At 45.7% G+C, this 15,371-nt stretch overlaps 1 protein-coding gene across 1 annotated transcript; it reads right to left on the bottom strand.

The window, feature by feature from the left end:
- Nucleotides 1-5,763: 5,763 nt before the first annotated feature.
- gja1b (gap junction protein alpha 1b) lies at nucleotides 5,764-12,268 on the bottom strand. Its single transcript, XM_079290383.1, has 2 exons — nucleotides 12,171-12,268; nucleotides 5,764-9,266 (listed from the first exon to the last, which is right to left on the bottom strand). The coding sequence occupies exon 2, from the start codon at nucleotides 9,248-9,250 to the stop codon at nucleotides 8,084-8,086; it is 1,167 nt and encodes a 388-aa protein (XP_079146509.1). The 5' UTR covers nucleotides 9,251-9,266; nucleotides 12,171-12,268; the 3' UTR covers nucleotides 5,764-8,083.
- Between the last annotated feature and the right edge of the window lie 3,103 nt (nucleotides 12,269-15,371).

The following is a 15,371-nucleotide window of genomic DNA, read 5'->3' as shown; positions in this document are numbered from 1 at the left end:
GCGTAATGAGCTGCTTGTCTGTCTACAAATCAGGTGTTAAATGCACACCGATTGCGAATGCAAACTCAAAGTAAACCGCAGCATACGTTAGTGCAACGTAAGTCTCTGAGTCATTTTGGCCCTGACAGTTTGGAATTCATGTTCAAAAGAACACAAAACTAATCTCACATGCCCTTCAAACGGTCTGTTCGATGGGGTTCACATTCATGGTGTGGTTGCACAGAGGCTTGTTCATGGCGTCTGAGGCCGGCTTATCGGGGCTGCGTGGAGAGAGGCACGCTGGAAGCAGGGACAGATGAATACAGAGAGAGATGGCGAGGTTGTGGTTCGCGGGAGAAACTGGAGGCTGTAAGGTAACTGAAGGAGAGAACAAGAGGACAGAGAACGAGAACATACAAAGTATGCTTTGGCTATGAATGAAACGCTTCAGAAGCATTCACTTTCAAACACACACTTGTTTGCTACATGAGGTGATTGATCATGAGTCACACTTTCCACGCACACACTTGTCGGTGGGTCATTCCAAATTGAAGTTGTAATTTCCAGGTATTACTCAGATGCTCAGGTTTATGCTCCTTTTAGTTGTTTTTTACTGTTTCTGCTCTCTGGCTGTGACCATGAATTATGCATTCTGTGTGTGTTCTTTCAGCTGCTAACCACACAACGAGTGCTGAGTCACTTCACTTTCACAAGCAGCCTCGAGCAACATCAAATAGTTAACACCAGAAGTGAGACAACATGTTAACACGTGTTGCCTTAGTCACCTTATGAGTAATGAGTAATCCGATTTATTCCTTTTTTCCGACCATATTTACATGCCAGCATTCAAATGTGCAGAGCAGCATTACAGGTCTGGTCCTGTGAAAATGCACTTCTTTCTCTCTCTCTCGCTAACCTGAGAAAGGATTCTTGTGTTTCAAGACTTCACAGCGCTCGTGTTTTACAGCAACAGTCAGAAGGTCAGCAACAGGCGACAGTGAGTCACTGTAGCGTTCAGTCTATGTCCAACATGAGAGGACGAAGACGTAGAGCTGCCCCGAGTGCCTGACCGTGATGAAGGTTCCCCTTTTTTCCGTTTCGTCCTCCCCGCCACCAGGAAACGACTTCGCCAGGGGGAGAAGTGAGCTCAAATTCCACTTTGCTCTGTTTTATACTCTCAAGAATGTAATGATGGCAGACCAATGGCAGACCAATGATCAGCAAGGTAACTGTCATAATGCCGGTTTGCTTTAACGCACATACTGCTAATAAACTGCTGATGTTTACACTGTGTCAGAGGGACGTTCAAGTACGTTCTGAAACAAAAGCACTGTACAAAAGACACACCTGCTATGCGTCCAAGGCCACACATGCAGCATGTTATCTTAGAGATTGGAAGCCTGCAAGTCATCCCAGTTTAGTGAGACAGCTGCTTTGAGATAAAATAGAATACAACGCGAGCTCTGTGTGATTTGACACTTAAAGGCACTCTGTTGAGTTGTCTTGTGACAACCGCAGTTCTCACCTCAATGTATCATTTGTGCCATTAAGCCCCAACAAATATGTTGACTGTATGTCCTCTTAAAAACATGATTTTAAAAAAGACTGGACTCTTGGACTGCTCCCGGAGCTTATAGGAGGAACATGCAATTATTACTGAATCCTGTACAAAACTTCATAAACTCCTATTCATAGCGTTCAAGCGCTAATATCTCAGTGATCTAATTGGTTAGAAGTGTTTTCACATGTGCATTCTGGGCGCAGGTGATCGATAATAGAGCACGGTGTTTCAATGGTGGCTTTGAATTGAAATTGAAATTTCTGAAATTTATTTGTGGAGCGCTTTTCACAGACATGACATCACAAAGTGCTTAACAGCAGAAATTTTAAAAAACATCAAAAACCACAATGTGACCCTAGGGTCAATAAATTACATTCACAGAATAAAATGAAATAAAATGAAATGAGAGTGCGGGCGGGTGAATAGGGGCGAAGTAGATCAGCTACATCAGCCGGAGCCTGACCGTGAAGTGCTCTGTAAGTGATGGTGAGAATTTTGAAGAATGATGTGTCTGATGTAGAAAAACAAAAGGTGTGTACCGGTAGTTATTTCCAAAGAAGTATGTTCTAGAATCAAAGAAAAGTGTAAAGCAGACAATAAGTTATGGTTTAGCATACCTGGTCAACATATAAGAATAAGACAGTGCTTTCAATAATTGTCAGTTTTGGCAATTGCAAAACAAAATGTAGCGGTCATTGTATGCTTACTGTGTATTAAATGGTATATGCAGTGACCATTGTGGTTGTGCGTTTGTCAGACATGCAGAAATGCAACCTTTCCATTGGTGGATGTGATGAAGGGCTCAGACTGACAGATGGGTAAACAGCCCCCCATTCATTCTAGCAGCCAGGCTGATGCACGCTCGTATGTTTGAGAAAGAGTCCGACGCGACACTCAGACACAGGCCCAATGTTCAACACTCCTGTTCTGCACTTGACCCGATCCTTGCTTCTGTTATAGTGAAGCAGTGAGGTCGGTTCTTCTTAAAACTACATGTCGACTACGTTCTTTCTTTTCCTTTTAAAAGGAACACTTCACCCAAAACCTCTCTCTGATGGATAACTGCCTTTGCTCAGCCTGTTGTGTGACATCAAACGTATTTCCTGGCGGCCAGCTGGTTCTGGTTTTGAGCACGACGTCACAGCTGGTTGTTGAAGGGACGTTTTCTTTAGAGAGCACACTCACAAATACACACACTATCCATGCATTTTCTTTTTTTGTTGTTGCATTTTTGCCAAGTAAGCCGTAGTTCCACCCCAGCTCTGTGGTATGCGGTTATAAGTCAGTCTGTGACGTCTTTGGATGTCTTGAGTGCAGCAAACCAGCTGCAGTGCAACGTCTGCCGCCCTCGATGTTCATTTACACGCTAAAAATAAGCCCAGCCACCGGAACACGCATGCACAGTCTCTAGCCCAGTAGAACAACATTACGCTTGGAAACATTTGCAGTCTCACTCCTCTGACTTCTTTTCTTTTCCTCCACATACGGCTCTACGACGTGGGTTTGGAGTTATGTTCTGAGTGAGTTCGCCCTTGAACACCCCGTGGCCGTCGGTGAACATGATCCGTGCAGCGGTTAGCTTTTCCATCACAACACAGCCGGGAGAACAATCCAGTAGAACTTTCTCGAGGACAAGGCCGGTCTGTGAGCACCAGACCGAGACCGCTCGCAGCGTCAATTGCGGAGGGGTCAAAGGTCATCGACCAGGAGTCAGAGGACAGCCGGAAGAAGATACATTTCACCGTGTCGTCTTATCTTGTACAGCAGGGGGCTGTAACAGTGATGCTGGGCCTTTGACTGAGGGTTTACTGCCGGGTTTATTCTTGTCGTGGAGAGGTGGCTGCTCTTACTCAGTCAGTATTTTGCCCTGTGGCCCTCTGATGGCGTTCGCTCCTGGTGGTGACTTCAGAGAGTTTCATCACGTTATACATTTCAATGAGCTCCAACTTCACGTCCCTCCGTGTTCCTTTCACATTAACAGAGAAAGGCTTTGAGAATCGTGTCCGTCTCAACGGCAGAGGACAGAACCTCTTCGGAACTGTCCCACGATAGTGCAGCAGCACGTCTGAGTGGTCGATTTCTTTCACGTATTCTGCTTTCATTTCCGACAGGAAACTAGCTGTGATTAATTGCTCTTGATCGAATGCGATCAAAGGTTTTCACGAGGCACCCTTTAGCGTCTGCATGCGTCCCACGCATCACATTCAACTCCAAACACAAACACACACACAGGACTTTCTTTCAGGAGACCGCTATTCGTGTCCTGTGCAAAACTAAAGTTGAATGTCGACATTTTGTCACATCAGTTGTTTGTCACTCGCTAGTCGCGTAAGTTAACATCCGCCACGCTCTTTCCCTGAACTTGACTTTGTGTTTTTGTTGCCCGACCTGTTGATGGAAGTTTATTTTGAAAATATATTGTAATTATTGTATATACTGTATGTTGACACACCTTCCCTGACACGTCAAAAACTTCCCAACAAACTCTGATATGTTGTATTTTATGAACGTATTTGAATATTGGCAATAAACCAAACCAAACACATCCACCGCTCTGCACTTTCCACCCTACAGCGGATAGAATTCATTCAATGGAGCTTTTTGCTCTCTAAGAAATAGAGAAATAGTTTTTGACTGATGTTGATCTGTAGACCGTCCGCTGACTGCGATCATGAATAAGTCATGAATGGAAGTTCTCCTCTCTAACTCTGAGCCGCATGTGGTCTTCAAGCTGCAGCACATGTGGTTTGAGTCAGTGCTGTGGAAAGATTACAGAGGAAAGTTAGACAAGCGATACGGAGCAGTGTCTTCTCATCCTGTGAAATGTCTCGGAAGCTTTTATCAAAGCTGCAGTATACTTTAGGACCGAATACCTACTGAGCCCTATCACGCTCCTTCATCGGGATCGGGACTTGCTTTATGTGGTGTTCAGAAGGCCGTGCCAGCATTAGCTGGACAGAGTTTCTCCTGTTTTTAAGCACATGATGCAATCCTGCAGCAATGTTACAAAAGTTACCTGAGAAAGACTGTCATCATGAAGTTAAACCATTATGTGTGAATGCCAAGTTGGTTGCATTTGGCAGTAGAGTTACAGCTCTGCTGTGTTTGTCTGTATCCGAGCACACGGTGAAGCCTCAGCACAGTCACATCTCGCTGAAGTACGCGTTGTCCGTAACTGAATGGAACGGACGTCCTGGAGCAGGTTTAATTGATTGTACAAACAGAAGCAACGTGGTGGTGGCAGTTAGGGTGAGCAATGTAATGCTGATGTCAGTTAAAACCTCGTCCATCCAACTTCAGACTTGTTTGATGAAAATGCATGATTGAGACGGGCCAGCGAGTTTTTACATATCTTGATTGCCGGTTGGGTTCCATCTCACGAAAAGCCTGTAATTGTGTGTGCCAGCTAACCAGCGTAGCACTCAGCCTAGAATGTGGCGCTGAAACAGCATTTTAGAACTTGAAAAGAGAACGTATTCAATCAGAAATCAAGAACAAAAGTAAAGAAGAAGGAATAAATGGAGCAATCAAGCAATATTGAATGATTCCACCCTGATGAGTTTAAAGAGTTAATTGTTCCCCTAAATGTGTGCAGATACCAGTTTGCTGACTTGTATTGTTTAGGACGGTAGGGTTGGCTAACACCAGGACCCTGCTGAGTACAGCGCAGCTTGTTGGGTTTGAATGAAGGGGTTTTACAGCGATCACACAGTACAGCAGTGGCTGTTGTGGAGATCTGCACTGATCACACCTTTATATATCAGTACGCATACAAGGAATATGACTGTGTTTCTTTCTTGTTTTTCTCTATATCTCTTGCTCGTCTCTTATGTGAATTTTGAATGCTGTTTTTAATGTTTTGCTGATTTCTTTTTTAGTTTGTTATTTTTGGTGAAACTGCCGTCTCCCTCAGGAAAGAGATTTCAAATGTCAAAAGACGATCCTGGATCAATAAAGGTTGAATACAAAACACTGTGTGTCTAAATCACTCCAGCCAGCTAAGAAGGGTCAGCAATGTCTTTGTTTAAAACCACATGATCGGCAAAAAACTGCACATGTTGAGAAAATTACACTAAAAGTCCAGTTTTTGCAGAATAAAACAGAAACGAATACATTTTGGTTTAAAGACAAAATCCCAAGGGGCGTGAATGAACACAGCTGTACTCACTGGGCGTTCATTCATACCATGTCAATGGTCCGCAATGAAACCAATCAATCAGCAATTAAGACAGAAAAAATATTTATTGGTTAAAATAGCTTTTCACAGATACAATTAATGGGTTTTTGTTTTGCTATCATGCACTTACACTGTACAACAGTGGATCCCCGCGGATTAGCATTCAACTACAGCAACAAATGACTAATTGCTGCTGTTCCTGTCAATGGGAGACATCTCTCACAGAACCAGCCGATGAAACCAGTGGTCAGATGTCTGATAGTATGCACTGTAGTGATTTCTGTGTTATAAAATAAATTAGTAACATGTGTATCAGAAAACTCTTACCACTAACTGTGTGCATCATATTACATCTCTATCACCAAGATCTCAGTGCAAATGCCATTGTAGCTGACAGATCCATGACACATGTAAGTACCGACACAATGATGCACCAATGACAATTGTTTTTAAAGATCACAAAAGAAAAGGAAAGGCCCAAATTGAGATTTATCCGAGTGTTTGATAGTTGTGGAGCTACATTGGCATACATTTGAACATAACTGACTAAATATTAGTCCAGATCTATAAGCAGTCTTCTAAAAACTCACATTTTTCTTTATTGTGACACAGTTAGTTTGATTTACAGTACTAAATATATATTTCTCAAGCAGCAACGGTTACATTGAGGCTGAAAAAAAAACACCTACAGAACGAAAAAAAAAATCATCATTCACTCAAATATGTAAAACGCAGATAAATCTTTCTACTGTCTTTCTCTACCGGCCGCAAAAGATGAAAGAAAAAGATACCACAGTAATAAAGCCTTTCTTTATGGAAGCCACGTGAAAGCAGATCAGCGTCACCCTCAGCCCGCCACCATCGCACACACACACATAAAAACCACAAAATGAAAACATCACACCACATAAATTCAAAGTTTATCAGGAAACAACAGTCCACGCTGACTGACAAAGTCACTAAAGAGGAAAGAAAAATGTTTCACTGTCAATAAATATACAGCTTGTGGGGGGGAGTTAATGGAAGATGTTTTCTGTGAGCGAGAGATACTGGATAGTAGTCAAATGTTCCTTAGTGGTAGGTGTCCGACGGATGCCGAGCAATAAATATTCACTACAACAGATATTAAGCGTTCTCCTAAGTGGTGAGCACTTTACATATTCTTTGTCCCGTCTTTGTCGCGACTGAAATGTGATTTTTTTTCTGAATTAATGGAGAACTGGGATACGACAGTTACGGTGTGAGTGAAACACGCAGAAGAGAGAGAGTTACAAATGTGGATTCGGCCGTGAAATCATCTTTATGACGCAAGCCAACTGGAAGAGCAACTCAATGAAGATGTGACCGTCGAACTATCTTTCAACGCAAACATGTGTGTGTGTGTGTGTGTGTGTGTGTGTGTGTCAGTGACGCCAAATTACAACTTGGGTTCTATTTCCTTATTTCATTCTTTTGGCCATCATTCCTGCTGCTTTAAGGCTTCATCGGTGAGCTATACGCAGCTTTAGTAAGGGATCATTTGCTAATGTGACCTATGTTTAGGTCTTTTCCTCTCTGAGAGGTTACATCCTATCTCCTACCAACAGTGTTGGGTTTTTTTTAAGCACAAAGGGGACTTACTAAATTGTTATAGTCAGCTTAAACTCCGGAGGTCGCCCATCAGAAAACCTTCATAAGAGTCTCGTTTAGTTCACCCTCAACTTACTCTTTCAATTTGCAGATAGTGTGGCGTTGCTCATTTGGGACGTGGGTCTGGAGATTTGTTTGTTGCTACTTCTGGACTTTCCTTTTCTTTTTGTTTTAATTGACGGGGACAATGCTCAACAGAAGTTAGTCGAGAAGGCTGATTTTTAATCTTGTCGCATGTTTAAAAAAAAGAAGAAAAAGCACAACTAAGAAGGCACCATCTTATAAAGCCATCCCCACACCTTCAGAATTCAGCTCTGACAGTGGTTAAGTCTGTCACCAATAGGAAGAATAGCAGGAACTATGACAACAAGAAGAGGACTTTTTCCTTTAAATGTAACCTTGGCAACTTAAACCAGAGCGATCCTCTGTTTTCTGTTGGACTCGTCGCTTGTGGCTGTTCTGTTCTCTCAACGCTGGGTTAGCTCCCCTAAAGGGTTACGGTACAAGTCATGAAAACAACAAAAAACATATTTGCAACTTGTACCTTTCGACAGTGTTACATTACAAGTTTCAACGTCTCTTCGAGTGACTAAGAGTCTCTATGCTGAAGACAGTGATTGAGGTTAGCTCCGCCTCCTGTCTGAACCTATGTGATGGAGTGTTTCCTGACTCTCCGGCTGCAGCCGCACATCCCGTCATTCAGGGCAGAGCTGGGAGGAGGGGGATGGGGGGGGGGCTTACACGTCCAGGTCGTCTGGCCTGGGTCGGCTGCTCATCCGGCTGCTGGCCCGGCTACAGGGCCTGGCCTCCATCAGCGCCAGCGGCTGCATCTCGTGTCCCGCCGTCGAGGGCAGTTTCTTATGCTCCTGGGTGTCGTCCGGGAAGTCAAAGGCTTGTGCGTGGGAGTTTGAAATAGTGCTTCCTCCGCCGTTCTGGCCGAGCCGGTGCTGCTCCGTGGAGTAGTTGGCCCAGTTCTGCTCGGTGGCCTGCTTGTTGTAATTGCGGCACGAGCCGGTCCCCCGCTCCCCCGTGGCCAGCTTGTAGCCCGGGGGGGACATGGGCGAGAGCGGCGCCGTTGGGGAGGAGCAGCCGTTATAGTAGGCGTACTTGGTGGTGGACAGATCTTTAGGGGTGGGGCTCAACGTGCCCCCACTGGTATAGACGATGGGCGGCTGTCTGCCCTTCATGCGGTCTTTGATCCTCTTGAAAAACACGTAGAAAAGCTCGATGACGTTGAGCATCAGGGACACCAGTGAGACCACCAGCATGAAGATGATGAACACGGTCTTCTCCGTGGGACGCGACAGGAAACAGTCCACGCTGTGTGGGCACGGGTCCCTCTGGCAGGTGTAGACCGCAGCGAGGCTGAACCCGTAGATGTACCACTGGATGACCAGGAAGCCCACCTCGAACATGGACTTGAATAAAATGCTGAATATATAGGTTCTGAGCAGGGCCCCTTTCATCTTGACTTTGCCGTGCTCCTCGATGCCGTACTTTAGCTTCTTCATCTCGATCTTCTTCAGCGGGATGTCGACGTCGCCGCCGTCGTTTTGCACGATCTTGAGCAGCTCCTCCTTCCTGTTGAACTTCTGCTCCTTCCGGTTCAGGTAGAAGACGTGAGCCAGGTAGAGGAGCGTGGGCGTCGACACAAAGATGATCTGGAGGACCCAGAAGCGGACGTGGGAGATGGGGAAGGACTTGTCGTAGCACACGTTCTCGCAACCAGGCTGCTGGGTGTTGCATTTGAACGCCGACTGCTCGTCTCCCCAGGCCGATTCCACCGCGGTGCCCAGGACCAGGATCCTGAAGATGAAGAGGACCGACAGCCAGACCTTGCCACCGGCAGTGGAGTAGGCCTGGACCTTGTCCAGCAGACGACCCAGAGCACTCCAGTCACCCATTCTCAAGGAGCGTTAGCTGGTGAAAGAAAAGGAAGAAACAACATACATGATTCAATTACGAGTTCAGGCTTTCACAGATAACACTTTCTATCAAACCCATGTCTATAATGTGTTATAAACATACTTACAATGTGTTATAATCTGCTTATAGCACTGTTTAGTGATTTGGCTTTGCCTTGTTACAATGACTTATAGGGTCAAGTATCACTACACTTCATAATGGCTGGTCACTCACTGACATTATTTATTTTGCGAGGATCATTGTGTATTATAATTCCCATAGTTGTTATGGGATCAATAATCATTGAATCATGCATCATAATGTGATTATTATAAGTGGCCACTGGGTGCTTTGGGTGAAGTGATGAAAAAAACATTAAATCTACACAACACACAAAATAATGAATCACCATTATGAATTCTCAGGAGTGCTTATAACCATGATTATACAGTGCTATAAACAGATTATAATGCTTAGTATGATTCTAATGCATTGTAGACATGAGCATCATAGGAAGTGCTCCCCACAGACACATTATGAAGTATGTCTGCTCCACACAGCAGATCAACATTCTCAGGACTCTGGCCTTTTGGCAGCATTTTGTGATGAAACAGCGTCGTTATTGAAGGAGACAAACCGAGAGAGTTTGGTGACGCAAAACACAAGTTAATCCAATTACTGGGCCGCAGGAGCAGAAAACACGCGTTTCGGAGGGTTTATGCAACACTGGCCTTAAGATCCACGCGAGGACGTCAACACATGAAATGGAATTGGACTCATCGAGCGAAGAGAATCTCCAACAACAACTGGTGTTCATCCGAAACAAGAGGTGCTTCTGATTGAATTGAGAAGGCGAATTGGAGAAACCTCTAAATTGTGTGTATCAGAGAGACGATCCAATCTGTGACCCCGCGGCGATGTCTGCTAAGAAAGCTCTCCAATGAAAAGCAGGGACAAGGACGCACCATCAACCATCGAATACTCAAATGACTTTTGCAACACCAAACATCTTAGATAATTATTTAAAAAAACATCTCTTTGGGTAAAAACAGACAAGCACAGTTGTCAACCTGTTGAGCACTCATTGAAAAACATATATATATATTTCAGTCACATGACAGGACAGTGCAGCTCTGCAGCACTTATGGGGTCCAAACTACACGTCAAGTGAGATTATCTGCTCGGTTTTTGAATAAAACGGGTCAAAGTTTGTACACGTTAACATCTACTGCTGGTCTCTGGTACAACAACAGCATCTGCTTCAGCTGACCGACGCGTAGAGAAAGAGGCTCTCTCGCTGTTCTTGTCTGAGGCGCAGAGTGAGGAGGAGAGAATAAAAGTGAGGCCTGTGGCGTGTGTGCATCTTCCCTCTGTGCTCACAGAGAAGAAGAACAGTTCCTCTTGGGAGATCAACCCATTAGGAAAGAAGCATGACATCAGCAGCTCACCCGTTGACAGTTTGCTCCTGAACCGCTGAGACACCATTCAGTCCAGAGCTTTATTAAAGGGGCGACCCGCTGAAAAAAACTACAAATGTCGCTTTTGCTTGGCTACGATTGAAATCGAGCCACAGTTCAGAGGATGCACAACACTGGCCAGTTTCACATCCACCTGAAAAACTAGCGCCCTCATCAGTCCAGAATATGAGCCACGACTGTCTGCTGAAGTCTCGGAAGCTGCAGCGGAATAATAGAAAAACCACTGAGCTGCTCAGACCGACTCTTCATTCGTGTGAATTAACAAAACGCACTACAACGACTCATAGAGGCGGAAACAAAGGTTATGCTCTGGCACAAATGTTAAAGAAGAGGTCCTCAAAGGGGTTCTAGGGGTCTTTTGAGACATTCTGAAGGGGGGGGGGGGGGTCTTTAAGTGGTTACCACTGGGCCCTGCAGCACCATTAGTTATTAGTATGACCCCAATGATAAACCACAGACTGTAAAACAGCCGTAGTACGGGGTTCACTCTCACCTCCGCAGCTCTGAGGAGAAAGTATAACTAAGGAGAGTTCAAAAGAAAAGGCGTCCAGCAGACACAGTCAGAGAGCCGGCAGGATCCGAACGAGGACAAGTGAACCCTCAGTCACGACTCACGACTCACTAACTAAAGGCTTGTGCTCTCACTTAAAGAAGCGCACTGTAATCCCTACGACCTGGAGGACACGGTCCTTCTGTGCACTGGCCTTCAGCCTCCAGGGTCCAGCGTGATGGAGGAGGGACAGTTCCTCTCTTTTTTGGGTTGTCGGTGTTCTTATTGGACATCCCGCCACTTTCTACATGAGTGAGTCTGTCTGGTGGGAAATGACAGGACAGCAGAGAACAATGGACTCCCAACACAATAACGTTCAACGCAGACATCTCAAACTCCACTGAACGCTCCTCAGAGTGCTTTTCAATGAGCCATCACACGAGGCATGAATGAAACAAGTTTTGAGAACTTTAATTTGGAAGTGTCCTGTTGTCATGGGGCTTATGGGAGAATCTTAACATTTAAAACAGAGCTTTTCTTCAGTTCACAGTCCGGTAGCCTACACTGCAGGATAAGTTAAATCCAGCACAACAGCGACTCTTGGACGGACAATAAAAACAGAATAAGCGCTCAGGATGTCAGTGCGCCATTTAAGAATGTATCCAATAAATCAACCGACTCATCACATGTTGCTCCCCTGCGGCATGATCTGTCTTTCTGGACGTTTAATAAGAGGAGAAAGAAGAAGACCCAGAGACCTCTTCTCAGACTGTAGAAGTTCATAAACTGTCTAACTTAAAAACAAATTTAAAAAGTTTTACAAAGAATATTGCACGGCGTGAAGTTCGGTGCGCACCGGAACGGTCCGCTATCTTCTAACGGCAGCAGCAGCGTGACGAGCTGGGAGACAAAAGTAATTCCACCATTCTGAAAGAAAGTGTTGAAACTTACCTGGGGAAGTCACGGAGAGGAAGAAGCCGGGAGCCCGGAGCGACTTTCTCCGTCCGCCACTTGTAAGGAAGTTGAAATCCAAGTTTTTGTAACCAGAGTGGGGGGGGGGGGGGGGGGGGGGAGAGACTGAGTCGAACTTGTCAAACTTCCCTTATAACGGTCCCGTCAGAGAAGTTACGGTCACCTGATCTCTCTACGTCAAGACCCAAGCCGGGAGGAGAGAGAGAGGGAGAGAGAGAGGGAGGGGAGAGAGAGAGGGAGAGAGAGGGAGGGGAGAGAGAGAGGGAGAGAGAGAGAGGGAGCGAGAGAGAGGGAGAGAGAGAGAGGGAGAGAGAGAGGGAGGGGAGAGAGGGAGAGAGAGAGAGGGAGAGAGGGGGAGGGGAGAGAGAGGGAGAGAGGGAGGAGAGAGAGAGAGGGAGGGATAGAGAGGGAGGGGAGAGAGGGAGGGGAGAGAGAGGGAGGGAGAGAGAGGGAGGGAGAGAGAGGGAGAGAGAGAGAGGGAGCGAGAGAGAGGGAGAGAGAGGGAGGGGAGAGAGAGGGAGAGAGAGAGAGGGAGCGAGAGAGAGGGAGAGAGAGAGAGGGAGAGAGAGAGGGAGGGGAGAGAGGGAGAGAGAGAGAGGGAGAGAGGGGGAGGGGAGAGAGAGGGAGAGAGGGAGGAGAGAGAGAGAGGGAGGGATAGAGAGGGAGGGGAGAGAGGGAGGGGAGAGAGAGGGAGGGAGAGAGAGGGAGGGAGAGAGAGGGAGAGAGAGAGAGGGAGCGAGAGAGAGGGAGAGAGAGAAGGAGGGGAGAGAGAGGGAGAGAGAGAGGGAGGGGAGAGAGGGAGAGAGAGAGAGAGGGAGAGAGGGAGGAGAGAGAGAGAGGGAGGGATAGAGAGGGAGGAGAGAGAGAGAGGGAGGGATAGAGAGGGAGGGGAGAGAGGGAGGGGAGAGAGAGGGAGGGAGAGAGAGGGAGGGAGAGAGAGGGAGAGAGAGAGAGAGAGAGAGAGAGGGAGGGAGAGAGAGGGAGAGAGAGAGAGGGAGAGAGAGAGAGAGAGAGAGAGAGAGAGAGAGAGAGAGAGGGAGGGAGAGAGGGAGGGAGAGAGAGGGAGGGAGAGAGAGGGAGAGAGAGAGAGGGAGAGAGAGAGAGAGAGAGAGAGAGAGAGAGAGAGGGAGGGAGAGAGGGAGGGAGAGAGAGGGAGGGAGAGGGAGGGAGAGAGAGAGGAACAGCCAAGGTGCGAAACATATTCACATAGTGTAACTTTAACAAGAAGTCTATACTGCACCTAAGAATAGTTTTAAGCTACTTTTACTTATAGTTCTGACATCCGAAGTTACTCATCATTGTAGATTCAATGTCACATACAAAACTTTACTATCTTATCAAATATGATGATGATGATGATGATGAATCAGCTCCCCGACAAGCAACAAACACAGCTGAATCCACAAAAACACCAATAACACTCTGCATAGTGACCACTGTTCTTCTTTGATACTTAATTAAAGGGACAGTTCACCCGCAAAACCAAAAAGAATACACTTTATTTTTTTCTCTTACCTTTAGTGCTATTTATCAACCGAGATTGTTTTGGAGTGAGTTGCCGAGTTTTGGAGATATCGGCCGTAGTGACGTCTGCCTATGTCCAATATCGTGGGCACTCATCTTGTCACGCTCAAAGCGTCACAAATAAAACAAATACACATTGAAAAAACCCAGCAGCAATATTCCTTTAATCACGACCTGGTGACTCAAGATAATCCACAGACCTTAGTTCGGACAGTTTCCTGTCTGCTCTAAATAAACAGCGCTACAGGTAAGAGGAAAAATATCTATTCCTAATTTTGGGGTGAGCTGTCCCTTTATGTACATTTAACTGATTTGTGTCAGTTTAATTTAAAATACAGGACTGTTGCTTGGAGTACTTAACATTGGGATACTGATTCTTTAAGGAAAAGAGACACTTTCTCCACCAGTGATTGTAATACATTGGCAGACATGCATTCAATGACATCGCTTTGATGAAGTCATTTAACCAGTTACTTGGTCTGAGCATCTTTTTCTTTCATGAAATAAGTCTTGAGGGCTGCACGGAGGAGAAAATGATGCTTCTTGCAGTGTTGAAGCGTTACATGTACTAAATTACAGGTTGTTGTTGTGATCAAAAATGCCCACAACATGTAATTATAAAGTGCTGTTGAAGGGGACCACCGGCACTAAGAATTACACAGTTACTTCCATGGCCTCGAGGAGAGTTCAATCAATATCTGTGAAAATGAGCTACACTCTCACTGAAGGCCCGAAACCAGAGAAGTAAGTCATGTGATGGCATGAAGCATAAAGTCTGGAGCTGCTGCGTATTATACACTTGTTGGATTGTAGCGCTGTCAGTTGTGAAGCAGAGATGGTACCCATACTCAGAACATTCCCCTATAGGTGCTCTCAGTGTCACCGGTTCATCGTCTTTGGAGCAGCTCCGCTCTTCATACTCCATGACATGACCTTTGGGTTGTGGATTTGGGAGAGATGTCGTGTTTACTTATATGTTTTTGTCTTAGACCGTAGAAATAATGTGTGAATCTTGAAAATGGACGTAGGTCCCCTTTAACGTCATATCGTGCCGATGACGCGTTGAAGCTCTGATGAGGTTTTTATTTCGCCTTAAAGCTTTCTTGTGATGGCTCACCCCTACGGTGGCGTTAGCTTTTGCATTATTATCCTGTTGTATTTTAGAATGCTCGTATTCTTATTTATTTTTGTGTAGAGCCCAGAGTTTGAGAGTTGTTTTCCTGCTGTCTTCTAGTGCTCATTTGCTTTGAAATGGTATGAATATTATGATGATGAATGGAAGCACCACCCCGAAAGTCAAAGTCGAACCTGTTGACAGTGAAGCGTTCTTCTGTATTTCGTAACTTTCCATGAAACCACTTGGGTCTCCCATACTGCCCTTGGCCAGTGCACAGCACCACCTAGTGATGGAGATAACGCAGTGCAGCTGCATGTGGCGCGCTGGTGTCAGCAGTAGACTGATACCACCATGACGCACCACAGGCCTCTCATCTGCCTCACGCATACAGAAGGACAGCAGAGACATGAAGACCCGCAGGGACCCGCATGTTAAACACAATGTTGGGCCTGATAATGATTGACAGCCTGGGCCAAGGGCTGATCTGTGAATGAGAGATGAACATAGAACTTTGTGTCATCATGCTTCTCTGGTGTGAC

Source organism: Melanostigma gelatinosum (genome assembly GCF_949748355.1).
Source record: "Melanostigma gelatinosum genome assembly, chromosome: 19".
Taxonomy (NCBI): Eukaryota; Metazoa; Chordata; class Actinopteri; order Perciformes; family Zoarcidae; genus Melanostigma; species Melanostigma gelatinosum.
The sequence above is the reverse complement of the archived record's forward strand: the minus strand, read 5'-3'. Positions and strand labels throughout refer to the sequence as shown.

What these genes read in the sequence shown, in the direction of transcription:
- gja1b (XM_079290383.1), bottom strand. Translation starts at nt 9,250, where the DNA reads ATGGGTGACTGGAGTGCTCTGGGTCGTCTGCTGGACAAGGTCCAGGCC.